The sequence below is a fragment of the Henckelia pumila genome, chromosome 1, assembly GCF_033568475.1.
Source record: "Henckelia pumila isolate YLH828 chromosome 1, ASM3356847v2, whole genome shotgun sequence".
In the NCBI taxonomy this organism is placed as follows: Eukaryota; Viridiplantae; Streptophyta; class Magnoliopsida; order Lamiales; family Gesneriaceae; genus Henckelia; species Henckelia pumila.
This window is the reverse complement of record NC_133120.1, coordinates 74,513,288-74,530,657: the sequence shown is the minus strand read 5'-3', so window position 1 is coordinate 74,530,657 and position 17,370 is coordinate 74,513,288. Positions and strand designations below refer to the sequence as shown.

Here is a 17,370-nt window from a genome sequence, read left to right as displayed (position 1 = left end):
CTCATATGATCCTCTTCTTAATGTATGGTATGCTCTGTTGGTACATACTTCGTTAAAAAAATATAGATCCTATCGTATTAAAGTTACGAATTGTAAAAGATTTGATATATAATGTTACTCGATTTAAAGAGAACTTGTTTTAAAAATTTTATAATATATATTTTTTCCTTCTTAAAAAAATTATGTATTATTGGAAAAGAATATTGAATTATTGAAAAATTATGTGATATAAATCTATGTTTTGATGACACCTAGCTCACTTGATCGATTTGTTTATTAATAATACCACGAAAATCGAAATCCTCTGTAGACCGGAAGAAAGGTGGGTACTCCAAATTTCACCGTCCACTCGCCGGCCGGCGCCCAATGCCTCAGAGTCTCCGATCAATCCCCGGCCGATTTTCGATATCTTTTTCACTCCATATCACCATCTTTCCACTGTTTACATGTCAGAATTCGTGCTTTACTTCATATTTTATTGTGCGGGAACTTTTCTTGCCATCACTGCTCCTGCATGGATGATTCTGTATTCCAATAGAAAGAAAAAAATAATCAAGCCCATGAATGATCACGAGTCTGGGGTCATCGGAGATTCGCCGGAGAGGCTGAGTTCCGGCGGCATGTTCGAAGACGGTGAATGCTTTATCATTTTTCATTTTTCCCATTTGTCTTGATGGGTTTGTGTTTGTATTTGCTGTTCTTTGGAGTGGAATGGATGATGCTGTTCGGAAGCTCGATAATTGACTGAATTGTGATTTCTTTGCATGTTTTGTTTTGTTTTGTTTTCTGAGGTTAAGATGATTGTCTGGTGCTCACTGTTTGGTCCTTGAGTTTCGTTTGAAATGGGGATGATATTTGCGGATGTGTCAAATCTCTGTTTGAGTTTAAATTTGTGTTGGAGTGTATTGATGTGCTGGTGAGATGTGAATTTACTCGATGGATGAAACATCCAGGCAGAGGATGAAGATGAGAATTCGATGTTTCGTATTTAGGAACAAGCTCCTGCTGCTCTTGCGAGCAGCTGTGACTGGTGATGACGGTGCTTCTCGAATTTTTTTTAATGAAACCAAGAGCTAAGTTCGATCGCCCCCCATCGGGGTCGATTATTGCTTATCTATTTTGTGTTTTTTGGATTAAAAGATGTCAGGTCATCTTAGGAGCGTTGGAAATCCATCGTGATAAGCTCTCAATATCGTGATGGATGGATTTTGGATCAGCATAAACACATCAATTTTTCTAAGCAATTCATCGAAATCGTGGATTTGAAATGCGAGCTCACCCCTGTAATGAACTTGCAACTTTGAGTCAGTATCAGATTTAAGGTAGGGGTTGAGAATGGAAGATTCCTATGTTAGTGATGCAATATCACCCTGTTTGAGTGGGATATCGGGGAAGGAAAATTGATGTTGTAGAAAATGATTATTTAGGACCACCTGAAAGAAAAATGATAAAAGTACTTTCTTGACTTGAGCGTGTCACCAGATAAACTATCAATGTTTCTGTTGCCGATATTGCTTATTTGTGAAGTGTTTTGTTGGTGATTTGGCAAGTTTAAGGACATGCTTTCTTGATTCAATCATTGATACATGTATAAGAGTCACTTGAGTCCATTTTTATTACTCAATCTTATTTTAGAAACATCCAGCAGAGCCAGGTTCCGTATTCTTGATTATGCATTAGCGATACTGATTGACGAGGGCTTCCCTATGTGAGTTTTAGTTTTTTAAACATAATTTTCTTAGAAGGAAACCGTAAGCCTGTAACTGTTCCTGTATTGTGCTGGCCCGTCACATATCACCTCGGCTAACAAACTGATATCCTTTTCTCGTTCTTTTTGTGGAATTTCTATTCGCAGCATGCTCTCCAATAATCGAAAGTGGCAGAATCACCACTTCAGATGCAGAATATGCGGAGGAATTGCAGTTTCACGAATTATTTGTTTCTCTCGTCACCTCTGCCCCACCTAATGATGCATCTTCATCGGTGCAAGAACCTATTCCCGACCCTGAAATGCTAAATTATGAACATCTGCACGAGGATGCACCCCTAAGCTTCTGTGAAATTTGTTTAGAGAACAAAGAAAGCTGGCAGATGTTCGAGAACGACGGATGCTCGCACTCCTTTTGTTACGAATGCACATCCAACCATATCGTCTCCAAGATTCAAGAAAATCTGAAAATCATCCCTTGCCCTGCTTTATACTGCAAGACCATGCTAAATTTTGAAGCCTGCCAAATGATGGTCCCGGATGAGGTTCTCGTAAAATGGCATGAGTTTCTGTGTCTATCGCTGATTCCCGATTCCCACAAGCTATATTGCCCTTTTCTTGACTGTTCAGCCTTGCTCGTGAACGATTCGGGGGCAGTTTTGAAGAGGATAGAATGTCTTTCGTGCAAGAGATCGTTCTGTGCGGTATGTCATGTCCCATGGCATTCCGAGTTCACCTGCAAGGAATTCCAGAAGCTGTATGGAAAAAAGGGACCGCGGAAAGACGAGAAGATGGTGAAGAAACTTGCTGAGAAAAAGAACTGGATGAAATGCCCCAAATGCAAGATGTATATCGAAAAGGCGGAGGGGTGTGTGCATATGACTTGCAGGTGTAAGCATGAATTCTGCTACAGATGTGGATCAAAGTGGTCTGAGAATCATGGTGGCTGCAAACAGAAGCGGTAGAGCCAGCAAGAAACTCCAAATGGTGATGATCACAGGGTTGGATTCAACTTCATTTGAATGTGTTCACAAAAGATTGGTTTCAGGTATCAGATTAATTGTAAATTAAATTATGATAATTCCTTTTATTAATTGGAAATATTTTAGGAAAAAAGAATTTAAGTAAAAAGTTGGATTAATCAATTTATGTTCAGAAAAAAAAATGTTACCAAAAAGAATAAAAATAGTTTATTGTAATTTCTGAGCTAAATTTGGGGGATGTCTCAGTATCAAAAATATGTATAGATGTAATTATTTATGCATGATTTTTTTTATAAAAAAAATCAAGATATATTATCTATCTGATTAAGGCAAATATATTGATATAGATTCATATTATATTGCTTGACTTTATTCTTAAATTGGAATCCTTCGTTCGGAAAAAATAATAGCTTTGATTATGTTAAACAAGTCTTTTGCAAATTTTTTATGATTCAAAGTTGTTGGAACGTATTACTTTTTCTTCTCGACAATTTTGTTATGCACATTCTTGATCTCGGTTTAGGTGTCACGTTTTTCATTTTTATTTTTATGAATTGAGAATGAACGATCGTTATCTTTCGATGTGTATTGAGTAATTTTCGGTATGCACTAGATAATTTTTGGGTGTGTATTGAGTAATTTTCGGTATGTATTAGATAATTTTTGGGTTAACACAGTAGTTTGCAAATCACGCTAATTAAGAAAATCTGACGGAGCAATCCTTGTGCGATACGTTATCCTATGAGACGGTGAGAAAATTGAACTCATGATTATTGTCAAATGCTTACATACTCTATCGTTTCAAACACGTTTTACGATGATTGAGGTGTCATATTTGATTTATTATTTGTACTTGGAGCTCTAGGCAAATCTTCAGGCTTCAATCTCTTGTGGTCAATTCAAGGGTTAGACAAATGAATTATAAGTGATCGAATTCACATCAAACATCAACTTAAAACAATTATGTCAAACATAATCTCAAAACTGGCTTTTTATATTTTCTATCATAACTCGACATTTGACTTTCATTTCTCCAATACAAATTGACTTTAAGTAGGTTAAATTAAATCTTGACCTCAGATTGTGGTGATATTACCACTCTTCAATTCGAATCATTAGTATGCCACTTATTTGTTTTGGCAGATCCAATTAAATACTTGATCAAACTTTGGGTAATTTTCGATAAGATATAATAATCAAACACATCGGAAGCTTTAATGTAACCATTTGAAGGAAAATTATTACATCGTGGCAAAATGTCAACTTTAAATTACATTGCTTTAGCCGGTAGTATTATATATGTTTATTTTATTATGTTCTCTATTCATAACAAGTCCGTGGTGTTAGGAATCATGATTAATCTAATATAAAATCGAGAGCAAAAGTGTGATTTAGTCTTACGAGTTTCGGGGTATTTTGGATTTTTAACCATATAACTTATCAATTCTTTTTTTTGTCTTCATCCAGTAATTTAGATTTTTTTATCTTTTTATTTTTTCTCTGAAAAAATTAAATCCAACGAATATTGAGTATTTGACACGTCTTACTTGGTTCATGTGTTGATAATAAAATCTATATATATGACATTTTTTTCCTCCCATTTTGAAATATTGGGTGTATTTTGCTTTATTTTTCCTTTATTTTTTCATTAAATTTTGCTTAGATAAATTTTAATGTGTACCGTGTGCTTCTATTTATGTCATATGAACTGTATATGAGAGAATCAGTACTAAATAATTATAAGTAATACTTAAGTTTATTTGCTTCAACGAAAATAATGATAAAAAATTTAAGTTATAAGATGAAAACCACACTTTAACAAATTACGCTAAAATCCCTAATAAGTGAACTCATCTGATTAAAATTAAAATTTTAATAAAATAAGTTAATTATTAGTTATTACTAGTTAGTAGCGTCACTAAGGTGCGATAATAACTGATTACAAAAAATATATTTTATACCGTCAAAAAAATATATATATATTTATTTCTAATTCCTAATTTTATTTATATTCATTAATCATGGTACGCCAATATCGCTATCTTTGACACGTCAACATAGGAATAGACTCGATCAACCATTTTTTTCATCCGATCAAGTTCATCCATGAAAAAATGATAAAATAGTCCAGCTTTTGATCGAATATATATCACAATTCACAGGACATGCTCGGTATTTTAGAATAGGGAAAAAAATCCAAATATAAAATATTAATATGCGAAAATAAAAAGAATGTCAAAGAAAGTACGTAACAATATATATGTTGGTCAAAGTAGTAATTTAATTCACTAGTTTATATAATCGACCCAATCAAATAGATTAAAATTGGGGAAACTTTAATAATACTCAAATTATTTTAGTAAATTTAAGATATATATATATGTATATATATATATATATATATTATATAGGGAAAATTAGCATTTTGGTCTTGTATGTTGGCTTATTTTTGGTTTTGGTCCTGTATGTTGACTTGTTTTGGAAAAGATCCTGTAACTCGATTTTGTTTTTGGATTTAATCCTATATGTTGCCTTATTTTGGTTTTGGTCCTGTAAGTTGGTTTATTTTTTGGTTTTCGTCTTGTATGTTATCATGTTTTGAAATTTAAAAGTTAATCTCTAATTATTTTTGTAATAAATATTTTTTATTTTTTCATGTTTTATCTTCTTACTGGTTTGAGATAATTACAACTAACTAATAAAAAAAATATTTGTTTACGCTTAAACTTTTTTTAATCTAAATAATTTAATAAAATCTAAAATATGTTAATTTAATGTATTAAATGTAACATACTTTTGTTATTTTAAAAAGTAACAAAAAACATTCATTTATATCGTTCTCAACTATAACTTCGATTTTTTTATTTATTTGGTACTAAGTGTTCGCCCACTTAGCACCTATTAATGATCATATAAATAAGTTCCAACCTAAATTAACAAAATTAGCTAAAAAACTAAAAATATATTTAAAACATACTTTCGTTCTTTTAAAAAGTAACACTCTTATATATTTTTTTATCGTTCTCAACTATGGTTGACTTTTTTTGTTCCGCTTTTCTCGAAAGCAGAGCTTTTTAGGTATGTTTTACTTTTATCACGCTAATCGCCGCTTAAGCGTGCTTTTTAGAACACTGCAAATAAGCAAAATTTTGCTGCTCCCTCCAGTTTCGGCGAGGGAGGAAAAATAATTAAATAATTCAAGTTATTGTACCTTTTAGAACATAATTATTATTTTAAAAAATAATTAGAAGGTCAATATCTAAATTTTAAACCTAATTTATTTAATTATAAAATCATAAAAAAATATTTATTATAAAAGCTTAAGCGGTGAAGTTGAAAAGTCAACTTCTAAATTCTAAATTTAATTTATTATTTTAAAATAAGAAATATATGCGCTTATTCTAACTTAACCGAGCTTAATTTGGTCAAAACCGCTTTTTTTTCATGACCAAAATAAAAAAACAAGTCAACTAATAGGACCAAATCCAAAAAAAATCCAAATTCCTCTACTTTTTTTCAAAACATAACTTTATATAGGACCAAAATCAAAAAGTAAGCCAACTTATAAGACCAAAACCAAAACAATCAACATTTAGGACTAAATCCAAAATAAAAACAAAGTTACAGGATCTTTTCCAAAACAAGCCAATATACAGGACCAAAACCAAAATGAAGCCAACATACAGGACTAAAATGCTAATTTTTCCATATTATATATATAGACATTTTAAACTTACATTTGATTGAGCCCCCGTTTGTTATTTATTTTGAATCTTGGGATTATTTATAAAGTCACAAAACTAATTTTATTTTGATTCTCTCTTAATAAATAAAAATTTCCAAAGTTGCCCCTCGTAGGTTGAGGATATATGCTAGTTTTGGCATCACATTTTTGGATGTGATTATATATATATATATATATATTTTTTTTGAGAGTGTGATTATATATATATATATATATATATATATATATATATATATATATATATATATTTAACAAAAAGATTAGGAGATCAATTATGACGCTATGATGGGGTGCGATGCGGCCTAGCGCAGCATGGATGATCACAAATGAAGGATTCTTGTCCATCTTTAACCCCATTGGATTAGTGTCATTATTATTATTTTAAAAAAAAAAGTGGAATTAGCCATCAAACCAATAAAACTACACCTGAAAATTAGGCATTGCTCTTCACTTTTTGACATTTGGGAACCAAGCAATAAAAAGGTAAAATGTTATACAGTTTAGAATTACTCTTTTAAATCCCGATAATTATTGTTTCAAAATACTTTTTTTTACCACATATATACACATAAATATAGAATGTCTTCGGACCGGGCATGTAGCCCAAATAGTTTCATTTATCCATCAAATTCACGGATACTCGTGCTCAAAATTTTCACTTTTCCTTGTATGTAATTATATATATATATATATATATATGCTTGATGTAATGATAATTACTTTAAATTTATTTTATTTTTTATGATGTAGGAATTCGCTGCCGTCATCGTTTGGTGTGCACCAGGTAAACTCATAGACTAACTAATAGCCTACAAACTATGCAAATGGACGACGTCAGAAAATTTCATTAAGAAGACGAATTTTCAATATTTTTATTTTTCAAAACAATATTAAAATAATTACTAATAGTAAAAGTTTTTTTATTGAATATTCGTATCTTTGTATCGGGTGGGCTGATCGTTTTTTTCTTTTTTTTTAAAAAATAGAAAATAAAAGAAACATGTATTAAAAAAATAGTGAAATTGTGAAGGGTTTTGACAAGATTAAAAGGGGCAAGGGTGCTAAAATTATTTTTAAAAATAAACATTTCTTAGGGAAGTAGTGGTAAAGGTAAGACTCCGTAAGAGGCCAACCTCACCTTCCCCCATTTGGCTCTGTGTCTGAGTCATTTGGCTCTGTGTCTGAGTCTGTTTACGCTTATAAGTAAACCACCTTGGATAATCTTTGTGCGATACACTAGTTTGAAAATATGTTGATAAAGAGAATCGAACTCCTAACTACTAGCAAGATCTTCACTTATTCCACCAATTATTTGGACATTCTTGGGGGCGTTAATTAATTATTTTCTTTTCTTGATGTTTCTCGCAGTTGCTATATTTCAATGAACACTCGGCAAATCCTTATACTGATAAAATATCTTATAAACTATGCAAGTCAGGTAATTACACTAGAAAATTCTTATACGCCACGATAACTCGAGAATGTGTTGACATGAAGAATCAAACTCCTGACCACCTGGTTAGACATTCACCTACTCCACCAAATCGAACATATGCTTTAAATGTATTTTCTTATACATATATAATTTCTATATAGATGACATCGAATCTTTAACTATATATATACCAAATACTAAACAATATGTGACATTAAAATTTGAAACTCGCACCACTCGTCCACACGGTTTTGTTCCAATTCGATGTGTTGTGCCTCTTTAGTCTTTATGGTAAAATATATAATGTGAGCAATTAGCTCCATGTGAATTTTTTTTAAAAAAAAATACATAACGCTTTATATTAAAATAATGATATTTTAAAATCTTGTATTTTTAAAAATCATTCGTAAAACCCCTAAAAACGAGACACGTCAGTTTCACAATAATAATGTATGATAAAAATTATGATTTTGAGTTGATTTATGTATATATTTACTTATTTTCAGTTGAACCTTTATTATTATTATTATTATTATTATTATTATTATTATTATTATTATTATTATTATTATTATTATTATTATTATTATTATTATTATTATTATTATTATTATTATTATTCAATCAGCAAATGTCATATCAAAGTGATTACTAATAATTTTAATATAAAAAAAACTCCATCCTTTGAATTGAGGCACTTTTAGGATGATTGATAGTGGGGTGACTTGTCATTTGTGGATTGAAAATAATAAAAATGAGACTCCAAAAATGTTTGGACTTTAGGGGAGTGGGCATCTTTGCTTTGCACATCCATTTTGGATGTTTGGGGGCACTAACACGACGTACAGATACTCCATTATCGATCGACTACTTAGTTTTTGACTAATTAGATAATCAAAATTTTATCGAATATAAAGAGAGACTTTATGGACCCAACAAATTAAATTTAGTTAGGAGATATAAATAGTTGAATTAAGCATATATAAATCCGAAATAACTAATTTCCCTGAACTTGTGATTTGTAGTCGAAGTGTAGAACTACTTCATATGAATAATTATATATATATATGCAAATTCACGACAACAGTTCGAGAGAAACAAAATCAAACTGCGAAGAAAATTCCGAATTTTCGGTATATCGAATTTTCGGCATGGAGAATTCTATATCGAATACCGTGCCGGATATAAAAAAAAACTCGGTATATCGAAAAAAAATTCGGTATACCGATTTTTTTTCGGTATACCGTGAAAAATTTTTTAAAAAAATTTAATTCGGTATATTCGGTATAACGAAATAAAAAAATTTATATACCGTTACCGATACCGAAATTTTCGGTATACCGATTTTTCGGTATATTTTGTAAATTTTTCGATATGATATCACGATATTTTCGACATTTCGATATTTTTCCCCAGCCCTAACCACTGTCAATACCATGGCTAAAACCGTGGCTAAACGATCATTTTCATATTTTAGAATCCGCTTACTGTATTTATTTCAGTCATTTTAACATTGAAAAATCACGTTTATCATCACGATGTGTTGCACGAATTGTAAAATCTCAAAATATAATAATAATCAAAGAATAAATAAATCTAAAATATATAATTTAAAGTGTGAGACACGATTCATCATCGTCATGATCATGATCATGATCATGATCATTTAAACCTTTAATTATGATAATGACGTATCTGCACTTCAATTTCAAGCTTTTGAACAAAAGATTTATGTCTTTGGGATATATTCCAAAAACCTTTATATATTGGAATGTTTCACATTAATCACAATATTAATTATGCCATTGCATATCATATATGTTATGTATTTGAATCGTCTCGGCTCAACTCGTGATCGATCCGATCCGACTTCATTAATTACAGGTTTTCCGATCGGTTTTTAATTTATTTGTTACACGTATATATATATATTTGTTCGAAATTCATATATTATTTACTATTAAAAAAATTCTGACTGTCCATGGCTTTAAAAGTATGTGATAAATATGCATGTCAAATTAATACTTAATAGCATGTTACACATGGTTCTTGTAAAATAATAAATTAAATATACTGTACATATTAATTAAAAGTAAAGCAGATGAAGAGTATAGGAAAAAAGAAGCTTAATGAGGCCAAAAACGTAATAAATTATAGAGAATCATTTGGATAATTTTTTAATCCTCAAAAAATATTAATATGACACATATCCATCCCCAAAAAAAAAGGCAAAAAAAAAAAGAAAGAAAAAGAAAGCATAATAGAATTATTATACATGCATGCATGCAAAGGACCGATTCTTGTCTTAGGATAATTTAACTGGAGTAGAATTCTAAGCTTTAAATAAAGGCTATATCATCTTTATGTCACATAAACCAAAAGCATCTTATTTAAAATAAAATTATATATATACATACACCAAATTTTCAGGTCTACACCAAGATGTCATGGGCATGACCTTTAATTCAATTAAAGTTTCTAAAAAATATTATTTATTTAAAAATTAATGTTATTTGCCAAGTGATTATTTGATGTTCCAAATAATCACTTGGCAAATAACATTTGTATATATTGATGTTCTACCAAATAATCACTTGGCAAATAACATTAATTTTTAAATAAATAATATTATGATGACTGACGAGTCGGTCACGAAGGCTGACTCGATCCAAATAATTCAAATTCGCTTTTTTCTAGAGGGCGTTTTTTTTAGTGGAGAAGAGATTTTCTCCATTCGATACGAAAATTAAGTTGTCATTGTTAAAGCATTTATGTGTTTGAAAAAACTTCTAGGAAATACTTCTCAGCTTCTTCATCACAAAATTTCTCGACTTCTCAGTATATTGTGAGAATGAGTATGTGTAGGGGTGTGCAATCGGTACCGAACCGACCGAACCGAAATTGGCAAAACCGAACCAACCGAAACTAAATTTCCAATAACCGAACCGACCGATTTTTAACATAGAAAACGACTAAACCAAACCGAGTAAACATCGGTTATTTCGGTTTACGACCGAAATAACCGATGTTTAAAAAAAATTATCAAACTAATTCTCAGATCCATCGTCTTCTTGCAAATTCTATTATGGTTTAACTTTCTCACAAATAAGAAAGCACTCCACATCAGTAATGTTACTGATAGAAGACACCGTTTGTTCGAAGACGAAGAAAATTTACTCTTTTCAAGAATAAAAAGAATATTTATCTCTCACTTTTCTAGTTCATTGGTTCGAAGATAAAGAAATTGAGAGACATAAGGCTAGACGTGGTTTGAACTTCGAAGATGCACATATAGCAGCCGAGGAAGAGAAATCAAATTCATGGAAGGAGCCGATGTCAAGCTGAAGATGGGCTAGAGCAAAAGAAAATATTGTTTTTTTTGTTGGGCTTTTGACATGTTTTTTAAAACCCAACACTTGAATCACGCCTTGATCTTCTCGAATTTGATGGACTTGAAGAAGAACGTCTTGAATAGCGTCTTGAACTTCTTGAATATGACTTGACAGAAAAATCTTGAATTCTTCTACTTCTTTGCTTCAGTCTTCTTTGTTGTGTTTTCTTCTTGGTCATCTGCCCCCTATTTATAGCTGAAGGATGCAGATTCCTACCATTTTTATTTGATGAGGTGTCGCAATTTGATTGGCTCCTCATGATTTATTTGGTGATTATCTTCCATTAATCACAAGATTTGATTTTAAATACTAAAAATATTAGTATTTTCTTCTATTTGATGCAAGATTTGATCTCAAATACTTAAAATATTAGTATTCTATTCTAATTTGTGCAAGATGCAATCTTGATTTAAAAATCTTGATTTGATCACAAAATATATTAAAATATCAATTAATTAACTATTTATTTTTTAGGAATTTAATATTCCCAAAAATAGCTAATTGTTTTTTTGATATTTAATTATTTCGTACTTGCCATATTTGAATGTTGACAAATTTAATTTTCTACAAAAGCCCCCTCGAGACTTATTCACAAATTAATGATTTTTTGAGTGAATGAGTCACGATAATTTACTTTTTGAAATTTGATATTTGAGGTTGCACCAATCTTCAATCTAAAATTTAATTCTCTCTGAATTTTCTTTCATCCATAATTTCTTCTTTCGGCATCCAACCTCTGGTGATATTTGATGATGAGAGTCAACCTCAAAAAAAAAAAACAACACTATCTTGTTTGTTGATGAACTCGTACCCGATCGTTATGCAAAGTCATGGCCGCGGTTGACAAACTCACTTTATACTTCTGTGATCCATCGAGACTTCTTTCGAAAAGACTTTCAAAGTTTGGGCTTCATCTTCCACAATCACAAGAGCATGTTCTATTATTATCGTTGGAGCGACGGATCATTGAAGAGAAGGCAAGATGAGACGGTACACTTTATTGGAAGTGAACTGAAGGCATTCTTTGTCGGGGTGGTCATAGGTTTCAAGCGGTGCAAATATACGACCCCGTGTACGCTTCATTATTCACATTCGATTGAGATTCCAATATTATGAAGCATTTTGTGAGGCATGGTGTCCACTCAACTATTAAATTTTACATTGTGAACTATTTACATATTTGTATGATTTGCATTCTTTGTTGGGTCTTTTCATCACCGGACATATATATGATGAAGTCGTTCATAGTGCCAAAGAACTCACCAGCATTGATGAAGCGGACATTTGAATTTTTTTTTCTCAATCTTGCGATTGCACATCACATATTTCGAGATATTTTGAAATGTGGATCAATTTCAATCAACTCAAGATGGTGGAAGCACATAATTTGAAGGGCTTGGTGATTTGAAAAAGTGAAAAAATATCATCCACTTTCTTGAAGAGGCAATGAGAAATGTTTTCCAGTGCTCCACTACTTCACAAGATTGAAGAAGAAAAATACACTATGATTGAAAATATTTCTCTTATCGATGATGACGTTATCGAAAAATTTGAACACGTCAACGATCCATCTTGAAATATTTTTTTTTTGGTGATATTTTGATTGTGTTTAACTTTCACTGAAAATATAAGACATATTAATATTTCATGTGAAAAGAAAACAACAAAGTCATGATTGTACTCAGAATATATCTAAGTTGCCTACGTACCCAATATAGGGATCAAGTCATAACGTAGTTCAAAAATTTGATTGTTTGAGATGAGGGGTGTCGTGCACAGTTTATACTCATGCGGGCCAAGAGTATCTATTTCTTAACCACCGTAGACTAGGTGGGGATTTAATATTTTAACAACATAAAATGTCATAAGTGGGAGAAATACAGTTTAACCACATGAATTCACTATTGGTGGGGACATAACAGCTTAACCACGTGTAATACCTTTGGTGGATACCGTTCACAGTTTATACTCTTGTGGGTCAGGAGTATTTGTGAAATACTCATCCTCTTTCTTGGAAATTTCTGTTTCTCTTGCTCTATGATATTCTTGAGTTGGAGGCCCTTCCGCTCCACTTGTAGTTATGCTCAACTCCATGTCATGGGCTCGAGTAGCTAATTTTTCAAATGTCTTTGGCTGAATTCCTTGAAGAATATATCGAAGCCCTCAATGCATACCTTGGATGCACATCTCAATGGCAGAAGATTCTGACAATCGATCTTTGCAGTTAAGACTCAAATTTCTCCAACGATTGATATAGTCAATGACAAACTCTTCTTTCCACTGTAGTGAGTTTGTGAGCTCGATCATGCTAACTATTCGTCGAGTACTATAGAAGTGATTAAGAAATTCTTGTTCTAGCTGATTCCAACTATTAATCGAGCATGGCTCCAGATAAGTATACCAGTCAAATGCATTTCATTTTAGTGAGCGAACAAATTTTTTGACCAGATAATCTTCTTATGTTCCAGCATTGTTACACGTTTCAATGAAATGAGCAACATGTTGCTTTGGATTTCCTTTGACATCAAATTGTTGAAACTTTGGAGGTTGATAGTCATTTGGTATTCTTAAGTTATCAATTCTTTGTGGATATGGCTTGGCATAGGTGAGAGATGACTTGAAACTTCCGTCAATTTTTTCTTTGATAGTACCCATGATGAAGTCTTTTAACTGATCCATGGAAACTGACCCATCAGATGAAAAATGTAAGTCTTTAGTTTGTTCATTTTGTTTTTTCTTCAATGATGACTCAGTTTCATAATTAGTTTCATCTTCTTTGTCCATGTAACTTGTATCAGTATGGTTTATCTTGTTCATCAACTTCATAATTTGGGAGTCTTGCTTTTGAACATGTCTCGAGAGTCCCTCAATGGCCTTCGTCAAATTTTCTATTTGATCTTCTAAAGTTGTGGCATTTGTTACCATCACGCTTTCTATGTGAGAGTTCTGATGGGTCTCAAGAAAATGGGTTTGCTCAGAAGATTCTTGTAATTTCTTAGACATGCTTCTTGTGATGACTCCAAAACTTCCAGTTGACTTTGTAGTAGAAATCTTCATGTTAGTGATCTTTTCATTGGTGGACATGATGGCTTAGAAATTTTGATGAAGAGAAAAGATGAAGGGTAGAGATGGTCCCACTGGGCGTGCCAAAATTTGTAGCGCAAAATTCTTTATTTCTTAAAATTAAAAAATAAAAAATGGATACAAAGTGAATTTGAGAAATTAAATAAATATTAGTGGATGCAATCTCTAAATAATCCCTTGATTTTCCTCTTCAATGACAATTTCTTGATGAATTTGAATTTCTTGAGTATTTGATCTTCTAGAAGAAGATTTGATTTCTTGATAAAATTAATTCGATGGGTTAACACCTTGATATCGAACTAAACTTCAAAATTTGGGAAGAACGCGATGAACTCCTTGAATCGCGCCTTGAAATTTGTTATTTTGAATTTGATGAAGAACACGATCTTCTTTAATTTGATGAAGAACGCGATCTTCTTGAATTTGATTTATTTGTTGAAGAACATGAACTTCTTGAATTTGATGAAGAACACAATCTTCTTGAATTTGATTTATTTGATGAAGAATGCGAGCTTCTTGAATTTGATGAAGAACACGATCTTTTTGAATTTGATTTATTTGTTGAAGAACACGAACTTCTTGAATTTGATGAAGAACACGATCTTCTTGAATTTGATTTGTTTGATGAAGAACACGAACTTCTTGAATTTTATGAAGAACACGATCTTCTTGAATTTGAATGAATTTAAATATATTTGAAGAAGAACGCAATTAATCCCTTGAATCACGCCTTGATCTTCTCGAATTTGATGGATTTGAAGAAGAACGTTTTGAATTGCGACTTGAACTTCTTGAATATGGCTTGAGAGAAAAATCTTGAATTCTTATACTTCTTTGCTTCAGTCTTTTTTGTTGTGTTTTTTTCTTGGTCATCTGCCCCCTATTTATAGCTGAAGGATGCAGATTCTCACCATTTTTATTTGATGAGGTGTCGCAATTTGATTGGCTCCTCCTGATTTATTTGGTGATTATCTTTCATTAATCACAAGATTTGATTTTAAATACTAAAAATATTAGTATTTTCTTCTATTTGATGCAAGATTTGATCTCAAATACTAAAAATATTAGTATTCTCTTCCAATTTGTGCAAGATGCAATCTTGATTTAAAAATCTTGATTTGATCACAAAATATATTAAAATATCAATTAATTAACTATTTATTTTTTAGAAATTTAATATTCCCAAAAATAGCTAATTTTTTTATTGATATTTAATTATTTCGTACTTGCCATATTTGAAGGTTGACAAATTTAATTGTCTACAATTGCACTTCTTGTCATCAATAAGAATCGAATTTGTGACCTTGACTCTGATATCAATTGTAAGACCGAACGTTTGTCGTTTTATCAAAAGTTATGGTCGATGATAACCAATGGCGGAGCCAGGATTTCAGCTCCACCCGGGTTAAAATTTATTAGCGAGAAATCCAAAAATCATGGAAGCTGAAAACACCGATTTTTGTAGAAAAAAATGTAAATTTTTTTATTAAAAAACTAGAAAAAATCGCATCAAAATTAGTTACAAAAAGATTAAATATTTCTCAGCGTATATGCAAATTTCATAATTGTTTGGTAGATATATACTTTATAAAATTGGGAGCATTATAATGTCAGAGAACTTTATAAGATGGAGTGAAGAATATGACACTAACACAATAGTAAATTTGAAGAAAAACTCATTTGTTGTTTTTTTTGGACTAATTTTGAGAACGAAAAGATGGGCTACTTCATTTTTTTTATTTGGGCTACCCGGGCTAATATAACATTAGCCCAAAAAATAACACTTAAAATTCATTTTCCAAATTTTTGGGTCATATAAAAAATTTAAAAAAAATTTGGGTCACCCGGGCTTCAGTCTCTGCCCTTAATGATAACGACGCAACTCAAATATTTAAATAATGTAGCAGCTTAAACAACATTTTTATATATCCAACAGATACAATTATTATACCACAATATTTACAATATTTTATTGATTCATTTTATATTAAAAATGACATGTTATCATGTTTTATCAGTCGCACATGAATTGTTTTATCCTGATCGAAGTACGTGCGCAGGGATCAAAATTATATTGATACGTATTGAGATAGTTACTCTATCCTCCTAATTTATCATTTTATTGTAATAATGTTTTCATTCACGTGATGGGTACTTATATATGAATATTTTTATAAAGTAAATATATGTGTTTTAATAACTATCTAATTCATCATTTTGTTTTAGCCTTGATGGCATGCACAGTTTTATTTTGGAAATGGGCCACGTTCGAAACCTCATTCCCCCAAATTTCATTTTTTTTAATTTTTTAATTTATTTGTCTTGAACTCATATATTAATGTTTTGTTTATTTATTTATCTTAGACTAATGGATTAATTGACACATTTTTAATTTTTTTTAATTGAGAGAATTTTAATATCTATTATTAAGCCTTTATTGAATTGAATTACTATTTTCCATGTATAGTTTTTTTAATTTATTTGTCTTGGACTCATGGATTAATGATTTTTATTTATTTTTCTTGAACTCATGCATTAATTGACACGTTTTCAATCTTTTTTAATTGAGATAATTTTAATGACTTAACAAATTTCTTATAAAATGAAAACATTACTTCTTAATTTATTTTACCTCAATTTTTCTCGTATTAAAAAAGATTTAAAAAATTAGTTTAAAAAAATACTTCTGAACTTTAAATTAAAATTTTAAAAATTAAATATAAAATGTCAAAAAATTAGGAGTTTTATTAAGTTAATTTGATTTCGTTAATAATGTCGTCAAATGTATGTGGCTCTCGAACATAAAGTTTTTCAATTTTTTTTCGTTTATACATCACATTCAAAGAAAAAGTTTTAGAAAATATCTTATAAACCTCAAGTCAAAAGAGCGAAATCAATAGTCATCGTTGAAAATTGATAACTCTAATACTGTCGTACATTGTCGTCAATATGCGGCCTCCCAAATTTTACGTCATGGATCCACCCCCGATAATATATATATATATATATATATGAAATTACCA

General features: G+C 30.9%; 1 protein-coding gene across 1 annotated transcript; it reads left to right on the top strand.

The window, feature by feature from the left end:
• Positions 1-277: 277 nt before the first annotated feature.
• Positions 278-2,946, top strand: LOC140874650 (E3 ubiquitin-protein ligase RSL1-like). Its single transcript, XM_073278005.1, has 2 exons — positions 278-633; positions 1,856-2,946. Exons 1-2 carry the CDS (start codon positions 447-449, stop codon positions 2,671-2,673), a joined length of 1,005 nt encoding a protein of 334 aa, XP_073134106.1. The 5' UTR covers positions 278-446; the 3' UTR covers positions 2,674-2,946.
• The last annotated feature ends 14,424 nt before the right edge of the window (positions 2,947-17,370 follow it).

Excerpts from the sequence above, each read along its gene's own strand:
- LOC140874650 (XM_073278005.1), top strand. The coding sequence starts at position 447 with ATGTCAGAATTCGTGCTTTACTTCATATTTTATTGTGCGGGAACTTTT. Across the intron at positions 634-1,855 it reads CGGCGGCATGTTCGAAGACG|CATGCTCTCCAATAATCGAA; the intron begins GTGAATGCTTTA and ends TTCTATTCGCAG.